This window comes from Macrobrachium rosenbergii, chromosome 57 (assembly GCF_040412425.1).
Source record: "Macrobrachium rosenbergii isolate ZJJX-2024 chromosome 57, ASM4041242v1, whole genome shotgun sequence".
NCBI classification, from domain to species: Eukaryota; Metazoa; Arthropoda; class Malacostraca; order Decapoda; family Palaemonidae; genus Macrobrachium; species Macrobrachium rosenbergii.
The window spans coordinates 6,405,410-6,429,462 of NC_089797.1; the positions used below are offsets into that span (position 1 = coordinate 6,405,410).

Consider the following 24,053-nt stretch of genomic DNA (forward strand, 5'->3'; position numbering starts at 1 on the left):
ATATTCTTTGGAAGCTTGAATTTCAAGTCAGCGGCCCCTGTGGTGGGCTTGTTCAATATGAATAGGGTTCATCTTCTGAGTAATAATAATAATAATAATAATAATACCTCCGTTCATATTCTCTTTCTTCCATCTTACTTACCTCAACCTCTCCTAACAAGTGTTTCAACATTATTTTCAGCTCTGAATGGCCTCGTAGGTCCCAGCACATTGGCCTAAATTTTATATTCCAATTCCCGTTCCAATATATACTTACACTGACATCACTGTGGATTTCTTCACCATCCCAGTGCATTATTCTTCTGCAATGCCGTACAAGACATACTCACAAGCAACTTCGTAAAAATATCATCCAAAAGAATGGTGAACTATTATTATTATTATTATTATTATTATTATTATTATTATTGTTTTCTGTAGATCACAATCATGGACGGCTCCCAGGAGGTCGTGTTCACGAGCAAATTCAAAGAAGAGCCGTTGCATGAGGACGACGAGGACCCGGAATTCGTCCATGCCTTCAACGCCTACGGCGCGGCAGGTGAGCCTCTGTATAGATTACACAGGTATATTATTATTATTATTATTATTATTATTATTATTATTATTATTATTATTATTGTTGTTGTTGTTGTTGTTGTTATATTATTATTGTTATTTTTCTATTATTATTATTATTATTATTATTATTATTATTATTATTATTATTATTATTATTACTCAGAAGATGAACCCTATTCATATGGAACAAGCCCACCACAGGGGCCATTGACTTGAAAAAAAGGATACCTTAGTTTAACCAGACCACTGAGCTGATTAACAGCTCTCCTAGGGCTGGCCCGAAGGATTAGATTTATTTTACGTGGCTAAGAACCAGTTGGTTACCTAGCAACGGGACCTACAGCTTATTGTGGAATCCGAACAACATTATAACAAGAAATGAATTTCTATCACCAGAAATAAATTTCCCTAATTTTTCATTGGCCGGTTGGAGATTCGAACGCGGGCCCAGCAGAGTGCTAGCCGAGAACGATACCAACCCGTCCAATAAGGAACTGCCATTGACTTGAAATTCAAGCTTCCAAATAAAGTTCTTCGTTAGGCGCGTGGGTTCCGTTCTCAGCTAGCACTCTGCTGGCCGCGATTTCGAATCTCCGACCGGCCACTGAAGAATAAGAGGAATTTATTTCTGGTGATAGAAATTAGTTTCTCGCTATAATGTGGTTCTGAGTCCACAATAAGCTATAGGTCCCGTTGCTAGGTAACCAACTGGTTCTTAGCCACGTAAAATAAATCTGATCCTTAGGGCCAGCCCTCTCTAGGAGAGCTGTTGATCAGCTCAGTGGTCTGGTTAAACTAAGATATACTTTACTTTTCCAAAGAATATGGTGTTCATTAGGAAGAACTTTTCCAAAGAATATGGTGTTCATTAGGAAGAACTTTTCCAAAGAATATGGTGTTCATTAGGAAGAACTTTTCCAAAGAATATGGTGTTCATTAGGAAGAACTTTTCCAAAGAATATGGTGTTCATTAGGAAGAACTTTTCCAAAGAATATGGTGTTCATTAGGAACGACTTTTCCAAAGAATATGGTGTTCATTAGGAAGAACTTTTCCAAAGAATATGGTGTTCAATAGGAAGAACTTTTCCAAAGAATATGGTGTTCATTAGGAAGAACTTTTCCAAAGAATATGGTGTTCAATAGGAAGAACTTTTCCAAAGAATATGGTGTTCATTAGGAAGAAATTTTCCAAAGAATATGGTGTTCATTAGGAAGGACTTTTCCAAAGAATATGGTGTTCATTAGGAAGAACTTTTCCAAAGAATATGGTGTTCATTAGGAAGAACTTTTCCAAAGAATATGGTGTTCATTAGGAAGAACTTTTCCAAAGAATATGGTGTTCATTAGGAAGAACTTTTCCAAAGAATATGGTGTTCATTAGGAAGGACTTTTCCAAAGAATATGGGTTCATTAGGAAGGACTTTTCCAAAGAATATGGTGTTCATTAGGAAGAACTTTTCCAAAGAATATGGTGTTCATTAGGAAGAACTTTTCCAAAGAATATGGTGTTCATTAGGAAGAAATTTTCCAAAGAATATGGTGTTCATTAGGAAGAACTTTTCCAAAGAATATGGTGTTCATTAGGAACGACTTTTCCAAAGAATATGGTGTTCATTAGGAAGGACTTTTCCAAAGAATATGGTGTTCATTAGGAAGGACTTTTCCAAAGAATATGGTGTTCATTAGGAAGGACTTTTCCAAAGAATATGGTGTTATTAGGAAGAACTTTTCCAAAGAATATGGTGTTCATTAGGAAGGACTTTTCCAAAGAATATGGTGTTCATTAGGAAGGACTTTTCCAAAGAATAAATTAGGAAGAACTTTTCCAAAGAATATGGTGTTCATTAGGAAGAACTTTTCCAAAGAATATGGTGTTCATTAGGAAGAACTTTTCCAAAGAATATGGTGTTCATTAGGAAGGACTTTTCCAAAGAATATGGTGTTCATTAGGAAGGACTTTTCCAAAGAATATGGTGTTCATTAGGAAGAAATTTTCCAAAGAATATGGTGTTCATTAGGAAGAACTTTTCCAAAGAATATGGTGTCATTAGGAAGGACTTTTCCAAAGAATATGGTGTTCATTAGGAACGACTTTTCCAAAGAATATGGTGTTCATTAGGAAGGACTTTTCCAAAGAATATGGTGATTAGGAACGACTTTTCCAAAGAATATGGTGTTCATTAGGAACGACTTTTCCAAAGAATATGGTGTTCATTAGGAAGAACTTTTCCAAAGAATGTGGTGTTCATTAGGAAGGACTTTTCCAAAGAATAATTAGGAAGAAATTTTCCAAAGAATATGGTGTTCATTAGGAAGGACTTTTCCAAAGAATATGGTGTTCAGCCAAAGAATATGGTGTTCATTAGGAAGAACTTTTCCAAAGAATATGGTGTTCATTAGGAAGAACTTTTCCAAAGAATATGGTGTTCATTAGGAAGAACTTTTCCAAAGAATATGGTGTTCATCAGGAAGAAGTAAGAGAAGGTTAACTGAAATACAGGAATAAGAAAAAAGTAATAAATAGATAAAAATGTATTGAAATGAAAGGAGAATAGCATTAGGGGAGTAGCGCAACTGACATCCTCAGGGAGACTGTTCCACAGTCCAGGGGTGTGAGGAACACTTGGAACACTTGGACTAACAGAATCATGACACCCGAAATATGGTACAAGAGTGGAATGGAATGGAAAACGTAGCCCAAAAGCCAAGCACTGGGAGCTGCCAGGCCATTCAGCGCTAAAACGGAAATTGAGGGTACAAAGGTGTTAAATGGAACAAAGTGAATATGAACGGAGGTATGGTAAAAAGCCTGGTATGGGTTGCAGCTTGGGGCCGAAGGGACGCTGCAAAGAACCTTGAGTAATGTATTTATTCATTTCGAGGTGACGTCACGACGCAGCCTGGGGTCGGCGTCATTTACGTGAACTACGGTCGAGTGGAAGACTTCGAGAAACTGGAGGAACTTGGGATTGACGTCGCAGGTCACGTGGTCATGGCGCGCTATGGGAAGATCTTCAGAGGAAACAAGGTAAATCGAGGTCAGCGCCTGCGCACAGGCTTCTTTGTTCGTTTGTGCGTATGTCTGCTGCGTATGTCACGTTATGAAAACTGGGCACTTTGTCAGTGTAATGATTTATAACGCGTTTGAACGATTAGTTGACAGCACATTGCTCTCTCTCTCTCTCTCTCTCTCTCTCTCTCTCTCTCTCTCTCACTGTTGGCTCTTCAGGTTTTACTGTAACCCACTACCTACTTTACGGGTATATTTCGGCAGCAAATACTGATCCTTTGTCAGAGAGGATAAGTTAAGTATACCTTAGTTTAACCAGACCACTGAGCTGATTAACAGTTCTCCTAGAGAGGGCTGGCCCGAAGGATTCTTAGATTTATTTTACGTGGCTAAGAACCAATTTGTTACCTAGCAACGGGGCCTACAGCTTATTGTGGAATCCGAACCACATTATAACGAGAAATGAATTTCTCCAATTCTTCATTGGCCGGTCGGAGAGTCGAACGCGGGCCCAGCAGAGTGCTAGCCGAGAACGATACCAACCAGTCTAATGAGGAACTCAGAGAGGATATTGCACTCCAACTTTTGAGCCAGTTACCCGAATTTCATTCTTTTGGAGGAAATACTTGAATGTAATCAGCAAGAGAGAAAAATGTCATTGTGAAAAATTTAATCGTAAAGTATCGTAAATAAACAGCATTCTTCGTGCCTTCTTGGAACAGCTGCTGCACGCGGAACAGCGGAATGCCACCGGCGTCATCCTCTTCTCAGACCCGAGGGACGTGGCCCTCAACGGAACGGACCCCGAGGACGTGTATCCGAATTCCTTCTGGCTTCCGGGCTCGGGAATGCAGAGAGGTGGGGCCTACATCGTGAAGGGGGATCCGCTCACCCCTGGATGGCCCTCCACGAGTATGTAGAAATTTAAGTTTTCATATCCATGAGGTAGTTGCCTTTTGAATGATGTGGCTGTCGCTCTTGTTGTAATATGCATATATTAACTCGTCAGAGAGTTGCTTTTTTTTAATAATGTTCCGATCGTGCTTATTGTGATATGCACATTTTAACCTTTGAGATGTTTACCTTTTGAATGACGCGGCCTTCATTCGTAGTGTGGTATTCATATTCTGACTAAAAGTAATCTCTCGATTATCCAGATTAATAGAACCTATCGGATAAGGGCAAAATCCAGATAAGCACAAGTAAAAACTCAACGAGTGTGAGATAGTAACTCTGTATCCTTCCTCCCCCTTCCTTGTCAATACCGCATAACCATAAACACATAAGCTTATGAACAATAACCATCACACGTTAAACTGAAAACTTGATGCAAAAGGCAATTTTCTACCTTATGCCTCATATTTGTGACAAAATAGAATATAAATACACTTAAAAAAAAGCAAACCCCTTATTTTTCTCTCATATGCAACAGGCAGCATGGTAGGTTACAGTAATGGATAATACTATAAATACTATGATACTATAATAATAACTTGTTCTACCTCACTTGTTCCAGAAACCGCATACGTTGGCCAGACTCTTAATAACTTGCGAGGAGGTTTGCAAGTCCTCCTCCTCCTCCCCTCCTCCAACACCACTGTATTTTCAAGGTCCAGTACCTCCTTGATGTCTAGAGGGTCCTGACCACTGAGAGCCAGCAAACAGACATTAGATTCCTCACTGGATGAACCTTCCACATCGCCATCAACAAAGGGAATTTCCATCAGAAGAAATTCCTGTTTCCTCCTAAGAAGCATCCAGAGCTTTGCCAGGAGCCTTCAGTCTTCTTATTAGAAAGCCGATGTCAAATCTTAAATCAAAACAGCCAACCTTCGGACGCCTTAAAGTCCACAACCCCATGCAGGCCTGCAAACTTCATAACTGCAGCCTTCAACTCGGCACCACCTATGCACTTGCCAGCCACCACTTGCTGATGAAACCAGATCGAAGTCGACTGGACGTCTCCTTCACATGTTCTCTATTTTTTTGTGGGGGGCTTTGCTTGATTTACTGTACAGTATTTCATTACTGTACAAGTTTCATTGACTCTAATTATGATTATGCACATGAGAATAATTTATCACTTTTGATATTCCATCTATAATTAAAAATATTTAAAATGCAAATTTGTAGATGTTGGCAGCATGTTGAGCTATTTATAATTTGTCCCGCGGCCATAAACCAAAGGGAAGGGGCACGTGCACGTTCTAGGGGATGTCAAATGCATCTGTATGTATTTTGGTCCCTGGGGTCCAGTTGTGTCCGGATAATGTTGAGGTCCGGATAAGGTGATTCTGGATAATCGAGAGATTACTGTATTTAGATTGTTGCCTTTTGAATAACATTCCCTTCATTCTTAGTATTATATGCTAATGTTAGCTGTTTAGATATCTTTCTGCTGAATAATGGTCTCTTCATTCTTAGTGTGACATTAATATTTTAATTATTTAGATAATTACCTTATGAATAATATTCCCTTCATTCTTAGCTTAGTGCACTGAAGTCTCAAGGATTCTAAAAAAAAAAACTACTCTCTTCACTTTTTTGTATCTAGTCTTTTGAATTTAATGCATTTCTTGTTGTCTAGATCTCACAAGTGCTGAGATTACATCATGATTCTTTGTATTTTGTATTTAATCACAGACTTTGTGTATCCTCTCTTGATACTGTATTCAAGGGCATTTTTACTTATAAATTTTACTTTCTGCACCATAAGAGCACGCATACAGGCTGGACGAAAGTGAGGTGCCACTGCCAAAGATTCCCTGCCAGCCTATTGGCTACGACGATGCTAGAGTGATAATGGAGTGAGTAGTGCAGTATCTCTTTATTCAGTTGAATCAATTTTTTTTTTTTTTTTTTTTTTGCTTTACTCTTGCCTCTGAGATTTTGCATTTTTCTAGATTTTTATCGATAGATTTTCATTTTCCTGATTTGGGTTTCTTTGTAGAAAACATATAAAAAATATATTAATGACAATTTTTGTAGGTGAACTGAGAATTTAACTATTAACTTTTTAATCACACATCACCACTTTTTTTTTTAATCCAGTTACCTCTGGCATCATTTGACTGCCCTTTATCAAATCCTGTTAACTCACTGTAAACTTTTTCTCTTCCCGTTAACTCTTTCATCACTCGTAACTACATTTTCATATCTCATTAACTCTCTTTTCATATATCATTAATTCTCAAAATATTGGCTCTGTGGTCACTTAAATGCACAGGAAATATTCATTCTGAAGTAATTTTTTCCCATTCCAGAAAAATGGGCGGGAGAGCACCGCCAGCAGACTGGGTAGGTGGAATGAAAGGCATCAAATACAACCTCGGGCCAGAGATGCTGGGAGAATACAAAGATTACACCTTGCGTCTGCAGTCGCACAACTTCCTGCGCAGTGTAAACTCTTACAACGTTATTGGAACCATCAAAGGAAGTGTAGAACCCGGTAAGCAAGATGTTGAGTCTTCTGTGAAGTCACAGTGGCACATTTTCATTGTCTTCCTTCTCAGCTTTGCATTTTGGTGGCAGAACTGATGTAGCGTGTAATTGCCAGGGTAGCGTCACAAGGACAGTGACACTTTTATGGTGTCATTTAGCTTATTGCTGCCAAAATTTGCGGAAAGTAATCAATTTAGTGGGACGATAACTGTTGTATGACTTTGATTTTACCACAGATAGTGATGGCTTGAACACAGCAAGAGGCTCAACGATGCTAGAAAATGTGTTTGTGCCATAATTTCATAAAACTGCAAAATCTATTGTTTATTGAAAAAAAAACTGGTTGAAATTTTTTTCATTTACAGAGAGAATTGATTTCTAACTTTTGTACATCGTATCTTCACAGTTATGTCGGCAAGACATCAAATACAAAATATTTCCGAATACAAGATGCCTACATATTCTATTTTAACACCCTTTTTGTCCCATGGGATGAAATTGCACCTAATAACTGTCAATTTGCCATAACTCACAGCTCTTCATCATATCTGCATTCTCATGGAATAAAAATAAAAAGGGGGAGCCATTTACCTGCAACAGTTCAGGATCCTTCAACTGCAGGAACGAGAACCCAATGTTGACCTTAGGTCACAATCAATTTCTCTGGTGTAATTATTCTCTTTCCAGATCGATACGTTCTGATCGGAAACCATAGGGACGCCTGGGGGTATGGCTCTGTAGACCCTTCTTCTGGCACTGCCCAGGTCATGGAGACAGCCAGGGTCTTCGGACAACTCCTGAAGAAAGGTTTGTGCTAGCTGTTTTGTTTGTTGATGAGAAGACAAGACAGTAATTCACCCATATCTTGCAGAAACTCTTGTTTCCTGATTATTAAGGGCCTTCTTTCCAATACCTCATTCGCACAACCTCTGCCTTGTCTGAACCCACACTGTTCTTCCCCTATCAGTCCTTCTTTCATCTGTATTTCTTTGTCAACCAAAATCCTATCGTGCATTTTACCTATTATACTGAGTAACATCATGCCTTTATCAGTCTTGCAGTTGTCTCATTTGCCTTTACTTTTAGACAGTAGAACAATTACTCTTTTTCAAAGTATATATGTATATATATATATATATATATATATATATATATATATATATATATATATATATATATATATATATATATATATATATATATATATACATACTTTCCATATATATTCAGAAAAATTGTGCACATACATAATCATATCTTAAATTAACTAACCTAAGCCGGATGGACATACTTCCCTACAGGTTGGAGACCAAGAAGGACCTTAGTTTTCTGTAGCTGGGGTGGGGAGGAACACGGTCTTGTAGGCTCCACCGAGTGGGTTGAGGTGAGATGATTTCCGTTTCTCTTTCCCAACAGAGGACTCTCATCCCTTTCATGTAAAAATTTGGAGCGGTCTTCCCTGGCCAAAATTAGGGTTTCACACCTTGGGACAAATCACCAGAAGACCACCGTTATCGTTAGAAAATTTCGCCCGCACAGTTTCTGGTTGACGCTGTTTTGATGACTGCCAGACATGATATAAAACATATCTTAATCCTATACTTAAATACGGTGCCAGATCACATCCTAACAAAAAATTAGTTCCAGATGTTGAACTGATTTCTCTTTCATGGGAACTTAACAGGTCCTGCTCATTCGCTAGTAAGTACCACGACCATCGCTCACAAGTGCAAGCAACATTCAGTATTCTGACACCTTCTGTAGGACAGATGCTTGCAGGAAACTTTCTGAGTGCCAGATTATGGAAATCAGCTCCAGTTCATTGATCCTTTATAAGTGCTTCAGTAAGACATTCATCCCGATCTACATTCAGTTTCTGTAGCTTATTCATGACCAATTCCCCCTTGGTTGTGTTTGGGCTCAGCTTTCCATTACAGTACTGAAGTGGTGCATCATTTTGGTTCCTGCTAAACATTTAAAATCCAACTCATATTCTTTATCTACAGTAAAAAGGTCACTGGTAACGTACAAGCCTTTTTGTATTCATTCTTGAGCGGTAGCACTTAAAGACTTCCAAATGCACGCGAAAGGTTGTTGGTTGTTTGCAACAGACCTGATGAAACAGTGGACCCAAGCAACACAGCTTTGAAGCGTTCAGTTTGAAGAGTTGATCCTGCTATAGTCAAGTAACTAAGAGATCAGGCAAGCACCTGATACAAATAATCTGAGTAGAAATTTTTATTTATTTTAATTCCCTCCGACGGTGAGGACAGAAGTACTCGGAAAGTTTAAGGATTTTAAGTGTATTTTTACCAACACATAAAGAATTTCACTCAAGAAAAGGGTCTTGTTTTTAAGCGTTTGTATGATTTCTAATTTATAATGACCTATTCCATTACATTCACTTACCTGTCAGATTGTAAGAAATATTCAGCATGAAAATACAGAATTAAACAGGTATTTAAGTGTATATTTGAGATGTACACAGAGTATACGTCCAAATCTAGTCGATGTCACTGAAATAACCATTTTTCCCATCTATCTTCATTCTCTTCTGTAAAAATGTTTGCAGGAACACCTGGAGAAGCTTCAGGAGCGAGCAGTCTTGTACCTGAACACTGATACCTGTGTTTCAGGTCCCATTCTTGCCCCTTCGTCGAGTCCTCTTATCTGGGACTCACTAGTGAAGCTCACCAAAATGGTGAGTACCTCGTCTTTGTCGTTTAAGCTTTTTATAGCAAAAATACTCATAGGTGCGTCTACACTACAGTAAAAGATGTACGGAACACTCGCCAGCACCTCGCTGCACACATTGCAAACAGAATGAAGACTAGACAACAACCTAGTGGTAGTAGCCTAGTATCCAGTTCTTCGTGTGATGTGTATGCGATAAGTTTCTGACGTGTGTTTTTAACATGATTTTCTTTATTGTGGATGCACTCTTGTACTACCTCATGTTTTAGAAATTACTGCAGTACTTTGATATAAAGCAATCCACATACCTATATTGTAATAGCTATAAGTTATGAAGTATTTTGATAGATACATAAAACTTACAATATTCAGAACAAGACAATGTACATTTGCTGAATTAAAACAAACCATATTTTGGTTTCCAAACATGATACAACAGAATACAATTTTTCTCAAGACATTTCTAAGAATGATGATTTCAGTTTCTGCAATTACTACTGTTTAAATTGACAAGTAAATTAAAAAACATTAGACAAATAATAAACTCAATGGATAGTATGATTTCCATGAGACACATACCATTAAATGGAATCATGGTAAACAATATAAACAAAGTGAGTCATGACGAGGTTAGGTTAGGCTAGATTTTATTATTAGGGCACCCAAGTTACATGGTTGTTCTTCATTATATATAATTTCTCATTTCTTCATGATTAATTAGGTTAGGTTAGACAAGATTTGTATAGCCCATCACATTGTTGTTCCTCATTATATACAATTTCTTCCTTCCTCCATTCCACTGTATTTTCCGTGTCAGATCTTTCCTAGATAGTAGTCCAATCTTAGACAATGACCCCTAAGAAATATCAGCCCTAGATAGTGACCCCTAAGTCTTGTTGGGATCACTATCTAGGAAAGATCCGTAGTCCAGTCTTAGATAATGACCTCCAAGATATATCAGTCCTAGATAACAACCCCCAATTTTTGTTGAGGGTTGCTATCTAGGAAAGATGCGTGGGGATCTTTCCTAGATAGTGACCTTCAAGTATTCCAATCTTAGATAATGACCTCCATGATATATCAGTCCTAGATAACAACCCTGAGCCTTGTTGGGGGTCACTATCTAGGAAAGATCCCCTATGTCCCCTAGGAATACAGTTGCTAAAGGTTACTCCTCCTTCTGAAAAGACCATCTTGCCTAGTCTTGACCTCATTGTACAGGTTCCTGGCGTGCGGGAAGGCAAAACAGTCTATGACGAGTGGGAAGCCTACTATCATGTGGAACAGGACCTCACCTGAGTAAGTACTCGCTGAAGCACTAATTGTAAAAATTTTGTGGTTAATCATCGGTCATTTGCACGAAGACTTGTAAAGTGTGAATGATACATGGTAAATATTCTTAGCCTATGCAGTCACACAACAGTATAAAATAAGGCCATTAAAGACACACAAATCTCTCGATTATCTGGATCAATAGAGCCAAGGACCTGTTGAATAAGAAGAGCAAGCAAAAAAAATCTACTGGTGTTTGAAGGCAACTCTGTACCCTTCCTCTCCCTATCTTAGCAATAGCCTTGACCTTTTTTCGTTTTTAACGTGCATTTAGGTTTTCCCATTATTATATGGGGAAGGCGATGCCTTCTTTTGAAGGACTTGGAGGCGGTGGGAGGCTTAGCTATCTCAAGGAACAGGACCTCACCTGACATCGCTTAGACCCCGGTAGCGAATGTTAGTTGTTACCAAATATGTGGTTTCTCCCAGCAGGTTACTTTGCATAGGTTGACAGTTCGAGACGTGTGAGGTGTCTGTTATGTTTCAGAAGGTGTTGGAGTGGCTTTGTTTATGTGTGTATTAGTCTGTAACACCCATTTGCCATTAAAACCACAGTAATCCGTTGATTACATTATCCCTGGTGTCTACACGGATAGCAGTGTCCATCTCTCTGACCGGTTGAATAAGATTGAAGCTCAAGCAAAAAAGTCTGAGGTTGCTGTTCTACCAACCGAGTATCCTTCGAGGCTCTCCTATCTTATCAATACTGTGTAACCATAAACGCTAAATATGCTTATGAACAACAACCATCATACTTTAAACTGAAAACTTGATACATAAAGAATTTACCTATGTTATTTTCCCATATTTATAACAAAATAAACTATAAATACCCTTAAAAAAAGCAAAACCCTTCTTTTTCTCTCATACGCAACACACATATAGTAAGCTACACACTGTTTTTTTATCGTATGCAACACAATTTATAGGTTATACAATCAGTATTTATCATTTTACCAAAACAGTTTAAAATACATCATGTACACAAAAAATAAAACAATTTTTTAGTTTTCTGTAAAAGAAAACTATTGAGATGGCTTTGTCTGTCCATCTGCACTTTTTCTGTCTATCCTCAGATCTTAAAAACTACAGAGGCTAGAAGATTGCAAATTGGTATGTTGATTATCCACTTTCCAATCATCAAACATACCAAATTGCAGCCCTCTAGCCTCAGTAGTTTTTATTCTATCTAAGGTTAAATTTTAGCCATAATCATACTTCCCAAGCCCATTCTCAGTCTCTTTATGAATGTAAGCAGTGTTACCAATATTTCCTAAGGCCACGCAGCATTGCCAACCATTGGAGAGCAGTTTTTCAAATGTTAAAAAATTTATATATATGTCTGGTGCTGTTGGATAATGTCGAGTGTCAGATAATGAAGACCTGAATAATCAAGATAGGCTATTATTGCATGTTTCTTGGATAACACCCGAAAAAGGCCTAAACATCTCTCTCTCTCTCTCTCTTCTTTTCTTTACTCAGTGCTACCATATTTACCTAGCAGCTTGGAAACATAACTTTGAGATCAATGAAAATAAGTAGGCTATTGTTTTTATAGTAATTCAGCCCTTGTGAAACTCTTTGTGAACTGCACATCAAAGATGGTGATTGGAATTCTTATTATATTTGTGTAATGCTGATTTTGGAAAAGCAAACAAATTCAGTACCTTAAGATTACTCTTGCTCATTCAAGTCCCATTTTATAGGTTAAAGACTCTGGGATCTGGCAGTGACCATGCACCCTTTGCCTTCTATGGAGGCATACCCAGCCTGAATGTGGCATTTGGAACAGATAGGGTAAGTTTGAATAACATTTGACAAAAGCTCTTCATATCAATATACATTTCTGTTCTGTTTTGAGAGTGTTATTTAAATTGCTAAATAAATTTGTCTTCAGTGTAATTTTTAACCTATGCCAGGCTCACAGTTTGTAACAGAATACAGTAAACATTTCAAAAGTAAAAAAAAATGTGAGTGTTTCATTTTGGTAATATATTACTACTTGCATTGTCTTTGCCTCTTTTCTTTTCTCTGTATAGAACAAGTACGACATATCCAGCTACCCATTCTACCACACAGGCTACGAGACTTTCTACATGGTAGATACATTTGTTGATCCAGGCTTTAGGATAATGCAGGGATGCGGTAGGTTGGCAGCCCTGTTCCTGAAGTACTTCGCGGATTCTGCTCTTATACCCTACAGCCTGCAACAGCTATCGAGAGCAATAGAGGAAAATCTCAATAAAGTTAAGGACAAGGGCAAAGGTGCTACGTTGCTAGAAATTTATGACAAATTCCGTAAGTGATTTCCTTGGTAAAATCAGTGTTGAAATGGAGCATGTTGCTGTTATGTACAATGTTGTAGAAAGTCTTGAATTATACCATTGTCTTGGAAGTTTTTTTTTTTTTTTGTCATACTATTTGCTTAGTTACCAAAGGATTATTCAAGTCTTGAATTTAGTTATAAAGTTAAATAAATACATTCCAGTATTTACATGCAAGAAATGATTGTTTGTTACAGTTGAGCACTGTCTCGCATTGGTCCAGGTGCATAAATATTCATTCTAATAATATGCATTTCAGCTCTACTAGAAGAATCTGCTCACAATTTCACGACTGCAACGGCCATATTTGCTCAAAAGTTGGACTCTGTAAAGGACACGTTAGAGTGAGTACCCTGTAAAACTTACAATATTGCAGTTAACAGGTTTTCCTTCAAAATCTTGAGGGGGAAGTGGGTGATTTTTAATTGGTACTATCCTCAGTACTTGAAATTCAGAAGGTCATCATTTCTCTAAAAGGAATGGAGACGGTGTGAAGCATCGTGACATTTGATGGTAGTCTTTATCCAGGAATTCTGAATGAGGCTACGGCCTACCCCAACGCCAAATCAAAGTCCTTCAATAGAAGGCATCGTGCTTATCCCATTTGAAAAATGGGAAAAGCACGTTAAACGAAGAAGAAGAAGAAGAAAAAGTTCAGATAAGCATATTTTCTCAAGTCAGTTAGGTATAGTGTTAACACTGAACGGGCAAGATATTTCCTACAAATGTAATAATTTATAAGCAGCCTAAATAAATGAACTGGTTTGAAAAAAATGTTTAGGATTAAGGAGAAGAAGAATGTTAGCAATGTTTAAGAATACTAACTTGTAGATGCCTTTTTCCTACTGAAAGCAGTCCCGTGTATACAACTAGGTAGCGTTCAATTTTATGATGGCCGGTTATAAGTTAAAATTGTTAAGTCACACGACTGGACACGTTTCAACACTATACAGTATTATTTTAATAAAACTTCCTTTTTCGTATTTGTTTTTTTATTTGTTAATACAAACCCATTAATTATCAAGTAGCCTTAAAATGCGGGAAACGCATCCAGGTGCACTTAGAGAAACTTGTCAAAGCAAACAGTTCCAACGCGAATCTTTAGCCAACTCCAGGATCGTTTCTACTCTGTTTACAGTCTTATGTCGGCCTGGTTTCGTTGTTTTCATAGTCAATTTTCATATGTGTGTGTGACTTGCTTTTAATATTTCGTGATTTATTTGTTGTTGTGTCTTACTTTAAGGCAAAAGCATTGCGTTGTTGCTGTGGTGAGTAGCCTAATCTATGGTTTTTTATGACTTGCACAGTGTTAACCGCTGCTATCGTAATTTTTAGTTTTCTTATTTGCTCTTAATTGTCAGACTACGTGTTTCAGATTGATGATTTGTATATAGTAATTTTCACGGGAAATAGGGAGGCACATTACTTGGTGTTTTCAGTTTTGCATTGCCTTCTTATTTTTGGCATTTCATACCCATGTTCATTAACGCCCCAACGAGCAAGGAGAGTAGGCTAAGGTCTGTAGCACGTTTGTTGGCATAGGAAAAAGGATGGTACTCTTTCATTAGGTATGACGCTTGTTTCCCTTGCAAGTGAAATTTGTTTTTCCTTTGCATGTTTGTTTTTGGAACAACACTGACCTTCAGAGCAGCCGGAAACCGTTTTTTTTTTTTTTTTTTTTTTAACCTAACCTTCACCCCCCCCACCCTATAACTGTCAGTTTTGGCCACCCTGGTGGGAACAGGGTTTTCTCAGGTGGGGGATCCACAGAAAACAGGTAATAAGTGCCTTAGGTTAGGGTAGGTGTAGGCCTTTCCTCCCCCCCCCCAGGTAAGGATCCATCACCAAAGATTAGGTTAGCTTATGTTAGGTCACAATCCCATTTATTTTAATTTACAGTGCACAAGGTTAGGGTAGGTGGGGTATAAGGGGATCAAACCTCCCCCCCCCACCAGGTAAGGACCTGGCACTTTAGGTTAGGTTAGGTTAAACAGAACCTTGTAGTTTACTCATTTGATTTTTCCCCCTGCCAACAAACCCCACTTTCCCACCATGGTCCCCCCATAATTATAGTATAGAAGAGGATCCAATATCTCTAAAGCTACTCATTTGCCAATTAATTGAATGTCAAAAACATATTTTAAACTTCAGAATGCAATTATGGTTTAAAGTCAAAATTTACTGTTAGTTGATAGGTATGATTAAATTTTGTAGGTGAAGTGGAATTTTGTAAATGGAATTTCATGTATTTCGTAAGGCTTTTTATTTTGGGGGAAAGATTCGACCTTCATTGTAAATTACTAGTTTTCCGTGGTACCCCTGCCAATAACCCAAGTCATACTGTAAGCTATCCAGACTGAACAATATATCAGTACTAATGCGAAGGGTGCGTCTACCACAAAACTATTCCAGTACTCGGGAAATTCGAAGTTGAACTGAATGGACAATCACAAATAGTCCACCAAAATTAACATTTGAGGTCAAAGTTTGGGTGTCAAAGCTGATTATTTGCACAGTGACTCAAGCGATCTAGTTGATACCCCACAAAAAAGTCCCCATGAATCCCATGGGAGGTTTTTCCAAAATTCAAGACAGCAAACCTTTGGAGGCATGAATTTGCTAAATCTGCATAACTTGTGAACTATTGCAGTTAGGATCTTATCTTTTGTGTCTAACTCTATGTTTTCTAACCCAAGGAATTCAATGATTGCACCAACATCATCTAAAAACATAACAGACACCTCACACGTCTCGAACTGTCGACCTAACCGCCCAGTTCTCCTCGCTGGTGGGAGAAAGGGAGCTGAGGATTGGTACGATACACGTACACATTGTTACCGGGGTCTAAGCGATGTCAGGCAGGGATGCCGATCGAGGCTACGGCCTACCCCAACGCCAAATCAAAGTCCTTCGAAAAGAAGGCATCGTGCTTACCCCATATAAAAATGGGAAAAAGCACGTTAAAACGAAGAAAAAAATTATTAATTGCCTTCAGTTGTAAATTAACGACATAAATCAGTAACATTGCTCATTATAATTGACTTCTTTGAAAAATATTTCAGAAACAAATTTGCATAAAAACTGCGTTTTGTATCTACAGCTGTCAGTACTGGTATAAGAAATCAAATATGCAAGTGTACAGGTGTTACATGAAACATTGTTCATCATATAGTGCAGCAACAGAATTTTTAGTCTTATTTAATATACATCAGTTTCAGTGGTTGCAACAATGCTTATTAGCACACCTCTCCTGAAACACATCAGTGCACCTCATGCGGTACACTGTAGGCATACTTAAGGTTCTTCGCAGCGTGCTTTCGGCCCCTAGCCGCAACTCTTTTGTTCCTTTTACTGTACTGTATTCAATTCAGTTCAGTCCTGAAACACAGATCTTCACCTTTGACGAAAGGTTCTTTCACAATTTTCCTTTTGTCTATAGGTCTTATATTTTAAAATAATATACTTTATTTATAATACTAAATCATTTCTTTGAGTCTAAAGAGTATTTTTCAAATAGTAAAAATTGTATATCTTGTAAATGGAAGGAACCCTTTGTGCTGGTGAATCATCAGGTTTGGCTGTCACTTAGGCTGATGTCAGGTCTCTTATGTCTTTCAAATGAGGCTTTTTCCTCCTTCCTCTATGATGTCTTCTGCTGCTGTGTTTGGATGTGCTTGATGTACATTGCCTGAGTGTTCCTTTTCATGTACTTCTGAAGGAAGACAGCACAGGGGGAAGTGCCATTAGTGCATCTAACATGTGCGCTGTAGGCATTACTAAAGGGTGTTAGCAGCATCCCTACATCCCCTAACTGCATCTGCTTTTATTCTTTTATTTTACTTCCATTCCCACTTTCTTCAGTCTTGCTGTCCAACCTCTCTACTTGTTACTCCTTAGTGCAACTGTGGGGTTTTCTCCCAGTTCACCCTTTAGGTCCTTGTACTTCATCTTTATTTTCTGAATCATTTTATCTTGCTGTCTAAGCTATTTTCTGAAACTTTTCATCTTGCTGTCTAAACACTCCAGCTCCCTCTTTTCACTGTCTTAAGTGCTGAATGGTTGAAAGTGTCCTAGTGCTTGACTTTACAGCCTTAAGTTTGTAAAGCACACACTTTGAAGGAAGATTCATCTTTCAATATGCTTTCCTAAATAAGAAGAAGAAGAAGACACAGAAGATTCATGTCTCTTCTTCTTACAAGCATGAATACATTTCTCCTCAATCACCAAATCCAGTCTTGTCAACACTGCTTTGACCAGGAAATCCGCAGACAGCACAGTAGACGACATCACAGTAGCAGCAGGCTGTGACGTCACAGAGGTTGAGGAAACCAGAGGTGACGTCACGGAGGGAACTGGCTCTCTCGGAACCTCTGACAGCAGAGAAAGCAGATCTGGAAACCATTCTGCTTGAGGCCATAAAGGAGCTATCAGAGTCATCCTGAGATTCTGGGACCTCATCACTCTGTTCAGGACATGACAAATCAGGCAGAATGGAGGGAAGGCATACATGTCCAGGTTGTCCCATGGATGTTGAAGGCTGCAGGTTCTGATAGTTTTGAAAAATACAAATTATTTTAAAAGTTTGTGATGTTTCCATGAGACCCTCAATGAGGTTGCTGTGTGCAACTTGGCTTTCAAATTATACCTCATAGGCTTTGAGTCTACCAACACTCCGTGGAACTACACGAATCACCTAAAGTAAAGTGCAGGAACTTTGACAAATTCACCAGCTTCTACCCAAGTAGTAGGTACTTTGAACAGCTGGCATCCTTAATATGAACAATTTTGATAAAGCACATTCTTACCCAGTAGTCATACCAAGCAGGGAGATGATCTCTCATTGAATTACCTTCCCACCTGAGTAGATACAGTGTTCTGCCCTAGTAGGGCAGTTGTTTTACAGTTGCTTTACAGTTCTTTTGGACAGACCTAAGACACTCTCTCCTGTGATTGGGTGCATGCACATCTGTTTAAGATCAAAGCTTCCTTGTAAGTAAGTAGTGAGACGTGTGGAGTTTTGACCCCTCACTTAAAGGGGATCTCGTACCACTGGGGAAACAATTTCATTACCACTTACTTGACCATTTGTCTCATTCGTCCTTGTGAGGTATGGGTATGTATATTATGAAACTTTATTCACTTACTTGATCATTTGTCTCATTCGTCCTTGTGAGGTATGGGTATGTATGTTTTGAAACTTTATTCACTTACTTGTCCTGGAGTGATTTGTCCTTGTGAGGTATGGGTATGTATATTTTGAAGCTTTATTCGGTTACTAGATCATTTGTCCAATTTGTCCTGGAGTGATTTGTCCTTGTGAGGTATGGTTATGTATATTATGATACTTTATTTTTAAAACTTTACTTCATTTAGATACATATACGTAGTAGATGAAAAGGGCAGAAAATGGAAGAATAGAACTGGTGTGTTGTTGCAATGTAGGAAAAGTGGATTTATTAAGATTGAACTCAAGAATTTAGTACCTGTATACAGGATGTTAATTCTATACAGTACACTATATAGAATTAACATCGAACAGTATATCCCTATTATTCAGTGTGTGGCTGTATCTTAATCTTCTGTCAGTACAGTATACTTGCATTCGTTGCAATGTAATTACTGTGTAAGTATCAGTATCAGGACTAATCAGTTAGTACCAATAATGATATGTACCTATGTTTTACAGTATATTTGTTTTAAAAAATGCTTATACAAAACCAGTGTATTTACATAATTGTAATAATAATAATCTTTATATGGTTCTATTGTAATTAAATAATATACTGTAACATTTATTTTCAGTCCAGTCATGCTGCGTGCAGTTAATGACCAAATGATGAAATTGGAACAGGTGTTCATTATGCCAAGAGGCCTACCAGGACGGCCAACAATTAGGTAAGTTTATAGTAGCACCTGTGTATAGTAGCACCTCAACAGACACTTTTGGGGGGGTCTGGGTTTCTGATAAATAATGAGGTCTGTTTGGTAGCAAAGACCCAATGTTATAGCCTGCACTGGAATATTTTCTAGACATCTGGTAGCTAACAGCAATTCCACACAGTTCTTAATAGCATTCAGTCTAAGAGATTTGTTTAAAAACTTATCTCATCTAAAGTGGTTTCGTAGCATTAGATAACGGTAATTATGCAGCCGGTAGGTACAAAAGTCCATTAAGGTGTGGTTTTGTTACTTAAGGCTACGATCTGTATCTGAATGCTTTACTTGTCCCAACAGATTTTAATTGCAAGAATTTCCAGACCAAGTAACTGTACTTCTTTTGAATGAACAACATATTCTCTGGAAACTTGAATTTCAAGTTAATGACCATTCTCTGGAAACTTGAATTTCAAGTTAATGGCCCCTGTGGGCTTGTTGCGTATGAAAAAGGTTCATCTTGTGAATAATAATAATAATAATACTGTAATAATAATAATAATAGTAATAATAATAATAATAATAATAATAATAATAATAATAATAATAATAATAATAATAAATGGAAGTATGAGTCACCCGCTAGTGATCAGTAATGGTATGTTGATGCATTAACCAAGATCCAGTTCTACAAGTCATTTCTGACTTTGTTGGCTTTTAAAAATAATTTCAATAATAGCCTATATTCTCCAAGAATGGATGGCAAGTGTTGCAACAAAAACTCCTGGATGGCATAACTAGATGCCTGAGCTTAACCCTTTAAGATGAGAGAGGTGGGAGGGGGGGGGGGCAGGGTGCAGCTGTCAAAGCTCATATTTAATAAAAAAAAAAATTGGTTTTTTTTTTTACTACTTTTTTTTTACTACTGTTAAAAGATCATTTTCTTTCATTGCTTGCTGTGAATTTCTTTTTCGTGATAGATTTTGGGCTAGTTTTTAAGCCAGATAATTGTACTTTTATAGCATCTTTAAAAATGTGAAGTGTTGAAGTTTGGTGAGAACAGAAATTGCTGTATTTTAAAAATATTTTAATGAAAAACTTGGAGCATTGCATTGTTTTCCCACAATGAAAAAGTTTTCTTTCCAGTTATACATTTTTATGTATGCCATTTAACTCTTCTTCTTCCCAGCTTGTTCCCATTTTTATATGGGGTTGCCTTGATGCCTTCTTTTGAAGGGCTTTGATTTGGCTTTTGGGTAGACTTTGTAGTCCCAATCGGCTGCCCTGCCTGACATCACTTAGACCCGGCATTGTGTACATGTATTGTACCAGTTCACCAGCGCTCAATCTCCCAGCAGCGAGGAGTTGTTACGCGGTGAGGTCGAGAGTCGAGACGTGTGGGGTGTCTGTTATGTTTTTAGAAGATGTTGGAGTGGCTTTGTTTGTGTGTGTAATAGTCTGTAACACCCATTTGCTTTTTAAGCAAACCTATCCGTTGATTACATATATAATCCCGGGGTGTCTACACGGATAGGAAAGTGTCCGCCTCTGTGACCGGTCGGCTGCGGATTTGAACCCGTGCCACAGAGCTCTAAGAAGTCCAAGGCTGCTGCCTTAACCAACTTGGCCATCGAGGCTCTTGTATGCCATTGAACTGTATACAGAAAAAAAAAAAAAAAAAATATATATATATATATATATATATAGAAAAAGAGTCAAAAAGCTGTTTTCAGTTTTGGACTGGTTTAGTGATACAGTAATTCTCTTTTAGTGGGCCGTACTTGAGTGGGAGATAATTGTTAAACCATCTCCCAACACTGCAGCAGTCATCCCAATACTACTTAGTATCAGAATATCTAATCTTTCCTATAGATGATTCTATAGATGATGTCATTTGACTTCTTCAGAATCTCCAAGGATGTAGTTTGCATTACATCTTTGGAATCTCAGAAGGTCAAGTCTGCCTCCATACTGTTATTCCTGATCCATGCCATCTTTGCTTACCATTTTTTTTTATCAGTTGTACTATCATTTTCCATACTTTGTGACTTATGCACTCATACAGTATGTTAGAAACTAAGTATACAGTACTCAGTTTGAGATTAGAAGCAAAATAATCATACTGTACAATAAACATTAGCTTAAAACACAACTATCAGAGAAAATTAGCGCTAACCAATTTTCAGCCAGGAGTACAAAAAAAATCATGGTGTCCTTTTCCCTTTGATAGTTGACCTACATAACAATAAGGTATAACATATATCACTAGGACTGCAGCTTTTCATTTTACATGGTGGTAAAGAAATAATATATCTCTTCCCTTTTTTAAGGCAAATTTCTCCGTGCAGACCAGCATAGAATTTTTTCAAAGTTTGTTGGCTCAATTGTGTGCTTTTTTTAACATTTCATTATAAAGTACACATATTCAACAGTGAAATGACACCAGAACAAGTATCGCAGCATGAGTTATAACTTCACAGTGTAAAATCAGAGACAAAAATCACTTACCACTATTGCAGTCAGCAAGAAATCCACTGACTCTGGGACTATGACAAACAACTTTCAAAAGCTGACTGAGTAAATGGGATAAGCCTGGGCAGAATGTAACTGCATCTGAGGCATGGGTAATATATATGAATACAAAAGTGTCCCCTGGAATCTTAACTTTAACTTCAACATGTAAGCAGTTATCCCATAGTTCTGTAAAATATTTACTTTTAAACTTTTATTATACCTTTTTGTACTTTCAGACATGCAATATTTGCACCAAGCCAGTTCGACAGCTATGCTGCAGCAGGATTTCCTGGCATCTCTGATCTTCTGTATAAAATAGGTGATTTGCAAGAAGAGGAGCTAATCAAAAGGCAAAAAGAGATTCGCAGACATATTTCGGATCTAACCATTCTGCTTCAGAAGGCATCTGGTTTTCTGGAGGATTTTAATTTAATCTAAGATGTGATCCTAGATTCAAAATTGTTTAGCGAGCACACTAAACTGAATCAGAGTTATTGTTTAGCAAGTATGCTAAACTTAGTCGGTAGATGTTGTTTAGCAAGCATGCTAAACTTGGCTGAAACAACACATTTTTGTGTTGAGGTCTTTAGAGAAAAAATGCTGTTTTAAATGCTGAATAGGTTTTGTACCCATGTATAAATTTTTATAGCATTCTTAAGTGATACATGAACTGTAAAGATGGAGAGAATTTAATCTCAGCCTAATTTCTGGTATGCAGTAAATTAAGCTTCATAGCTAAGGCAGTGTAACACAATTAATAGGGCAGTGTCTGCCTAATTTCCATTGGTTTCTCTCAGTTGCTGGGTGTCGTTCTTAATCATGTACATATACGCTAATCCTTCGGGGAACTCTAATAGTATACTGTAGTCATAATAATGTATGCCAGCACCCCGGTGATGATGTCTACTTCACCAGGAAACATCAAATTATAGTACAGAACGGCATATCATAGCCAGTTTAAGGATGAGGTCAGGATCAAAAGAAAGGATAATTGCCAATGTTGCCATGCCTACTGTACTTACCATAACGAGGGTATCTCCTTATGAGTCTTCTGTCACCCGAACCTGGTCAGCACCCATATAATGCAGAGTAGCATCTACCCCTGTGGAGAGATGTGGGAGTTGACCAGTACGGTATGTAGATTTAAATGTACCAAAGGGACATGTCGAGCCATCAGCAATTGCTACACAGGTTGTACCATTACCACAATTTTCGTTATGATCGACAATTGCAAAATTATCCTCACACTTGGGATGTGTACATAAAAGACAAATTTGATTTCTGAAAATATAAACTTAAAAATAACTACTTAGCAACTCATAACTACTGGATTTTTATTCTGAGTACTCTCGGTTCACCTTCTGACTTGTCTTGGTAATTATGGTTGAATTCTTGAGTTAACCATAAAGATTTTCTGCTTTTGTACTAGACAGAAACTGGTAGGTTGATTTTCAAATGCAAATTTGAGTAGATACTTCACCAACAGGTTGTCAGTTCTTCATATGTGTACTGGACATTTATGCATGCAAAATACTGTATCATTATTCCATCATTTCAAATTTCACACTATCTTAGAACAGAACAGAACAGTACTGAAGCATCACCAAAAGTTAGTCAACTCTCCTTAATGCTTATACAGTCAAATAATGTGCATGTTTTAAACGAAACTTTGTTAATTTACAAGAAAAAGTGTCTCCGAATTATATCTCCCCTAGCAGCTAATGGCAGTGAAGATATCGACAGTACTCACCCAGCCAAGGTTTTGAGAATGTAAACAATATCAAATGCAAATGACACACAATGAGTGTTTATATTCTGTAATACAGTAACAACAGGATAATAGTGTATGCCACGTACTGTATTTGGATGCAGCAAGCGAAACAACCTTTATTTAAATCATCATTATTATAAATATACAGTACTGTAGTTGTACAGTTTAACTTTTGCAAATGATCACTTTTCTCCAGAAAAGATTTCAGTTTTTAGAGCTTTTCGGTATTTAGAATTATGGATAAGAGATCGTAAAAAGCTGAATAAATGCAGTTTTTTACATATGTAGAAGTCTTCTGGAATGCTTGCCAACATGTTACTTTCCCTTTACCTGCAAATCTCCCATACACCTGTACAGTACTAGTCCTAACTGTAAGTAACACCTCGATTATCCGGATTAATAGTGCCAACACCCTGTTTGATAATGGCAAAATCTGGATAAGGGCAAGTAAAAAATCTATGGGTGTTCAAGGGCATCCCTGTACCTTTCCTCCCCCTGCCTTGTCAGTACTGCATAACCATAAACATAACT

The 24,053-nt window shown here is 37.7% G+C and overlaps 2 protein-coding genes across 3 annotated transcripts in view; both read left to right on the top strand.

Annotated features, from left to right (window-relative positions):
• Nucleotides 1–429: 429 nt before the first annotated feature.
• LOC136836987 (N-acetylated-alpha-linked acidic dipeptidase 2-like) lies at nucleotides 430–22,189 on the top strand. The gene is made up of 6 exons (XM_067101520.1): nucleotides 430–566; nucleotides 12,746–12,836; nucleotides 13,079–13,337; nucleotides 13,623–13,707; nucleotides 19,166–19,258; nucleotides 21,988–22,189. The coding sequence occupies exons 1-6, from the start codon at nucleotides 430–432 to the stop codon at nucleotides 22,187–22,189; spliced, it is 867 nt and encodes a 288-aa protein (XP_066957621.1).
• LOC136836957 (N-acetylated-alpha-linked acidic dipeptidase 2) overlaps nucleotides 13,119–24,053 on the top strand; it is a 56,740-nt gene continuing 45,805 nt past the window's right edge. Inside the window, exons 1-3 of one of the 2 annotated variants that reach the window (XM_067101483.1) lie at nucleotides 13,119–13,337; nucleotides 13,623–13,707; nucleotides 19,166–19,258. The gene's annotated coding sequence lies outside the window, so the exon portion shown is untranslated. Of the gene's footprint in view, nucleotides 13,338–13,622; nucleotides 13,708–14,588; nucleotides 14,632–19,165; nucleotides 19,259–24,053 lie in introns of those variants that run through there. The other variant, XM_067101484.1, reaches the window with a different exon arrangement.

Coding starts and splice junctions, on each gene's coding strand:
- LOC136836987 (XM_067101520.1), top strand. CDS start 430: ATGGACGGCTCCCAGGAGGTCGTGTTCACGAGCAAATTCAAAGAAGAG. Junction 13,708..19,165: donor TCTGTAAAGGACACGTTAGA/GTGAGTACCCTG, acceptor ATTTATTTTCAG/TCCAGTCATGCTGCGTGCAG. Junction 19,259..21,987: donor CCAGGACGGCCAACAATTAG/GTAAGTTTATAG, acceptor TTGTACTTTCAG/ACATGCAATATTTGCACCAA.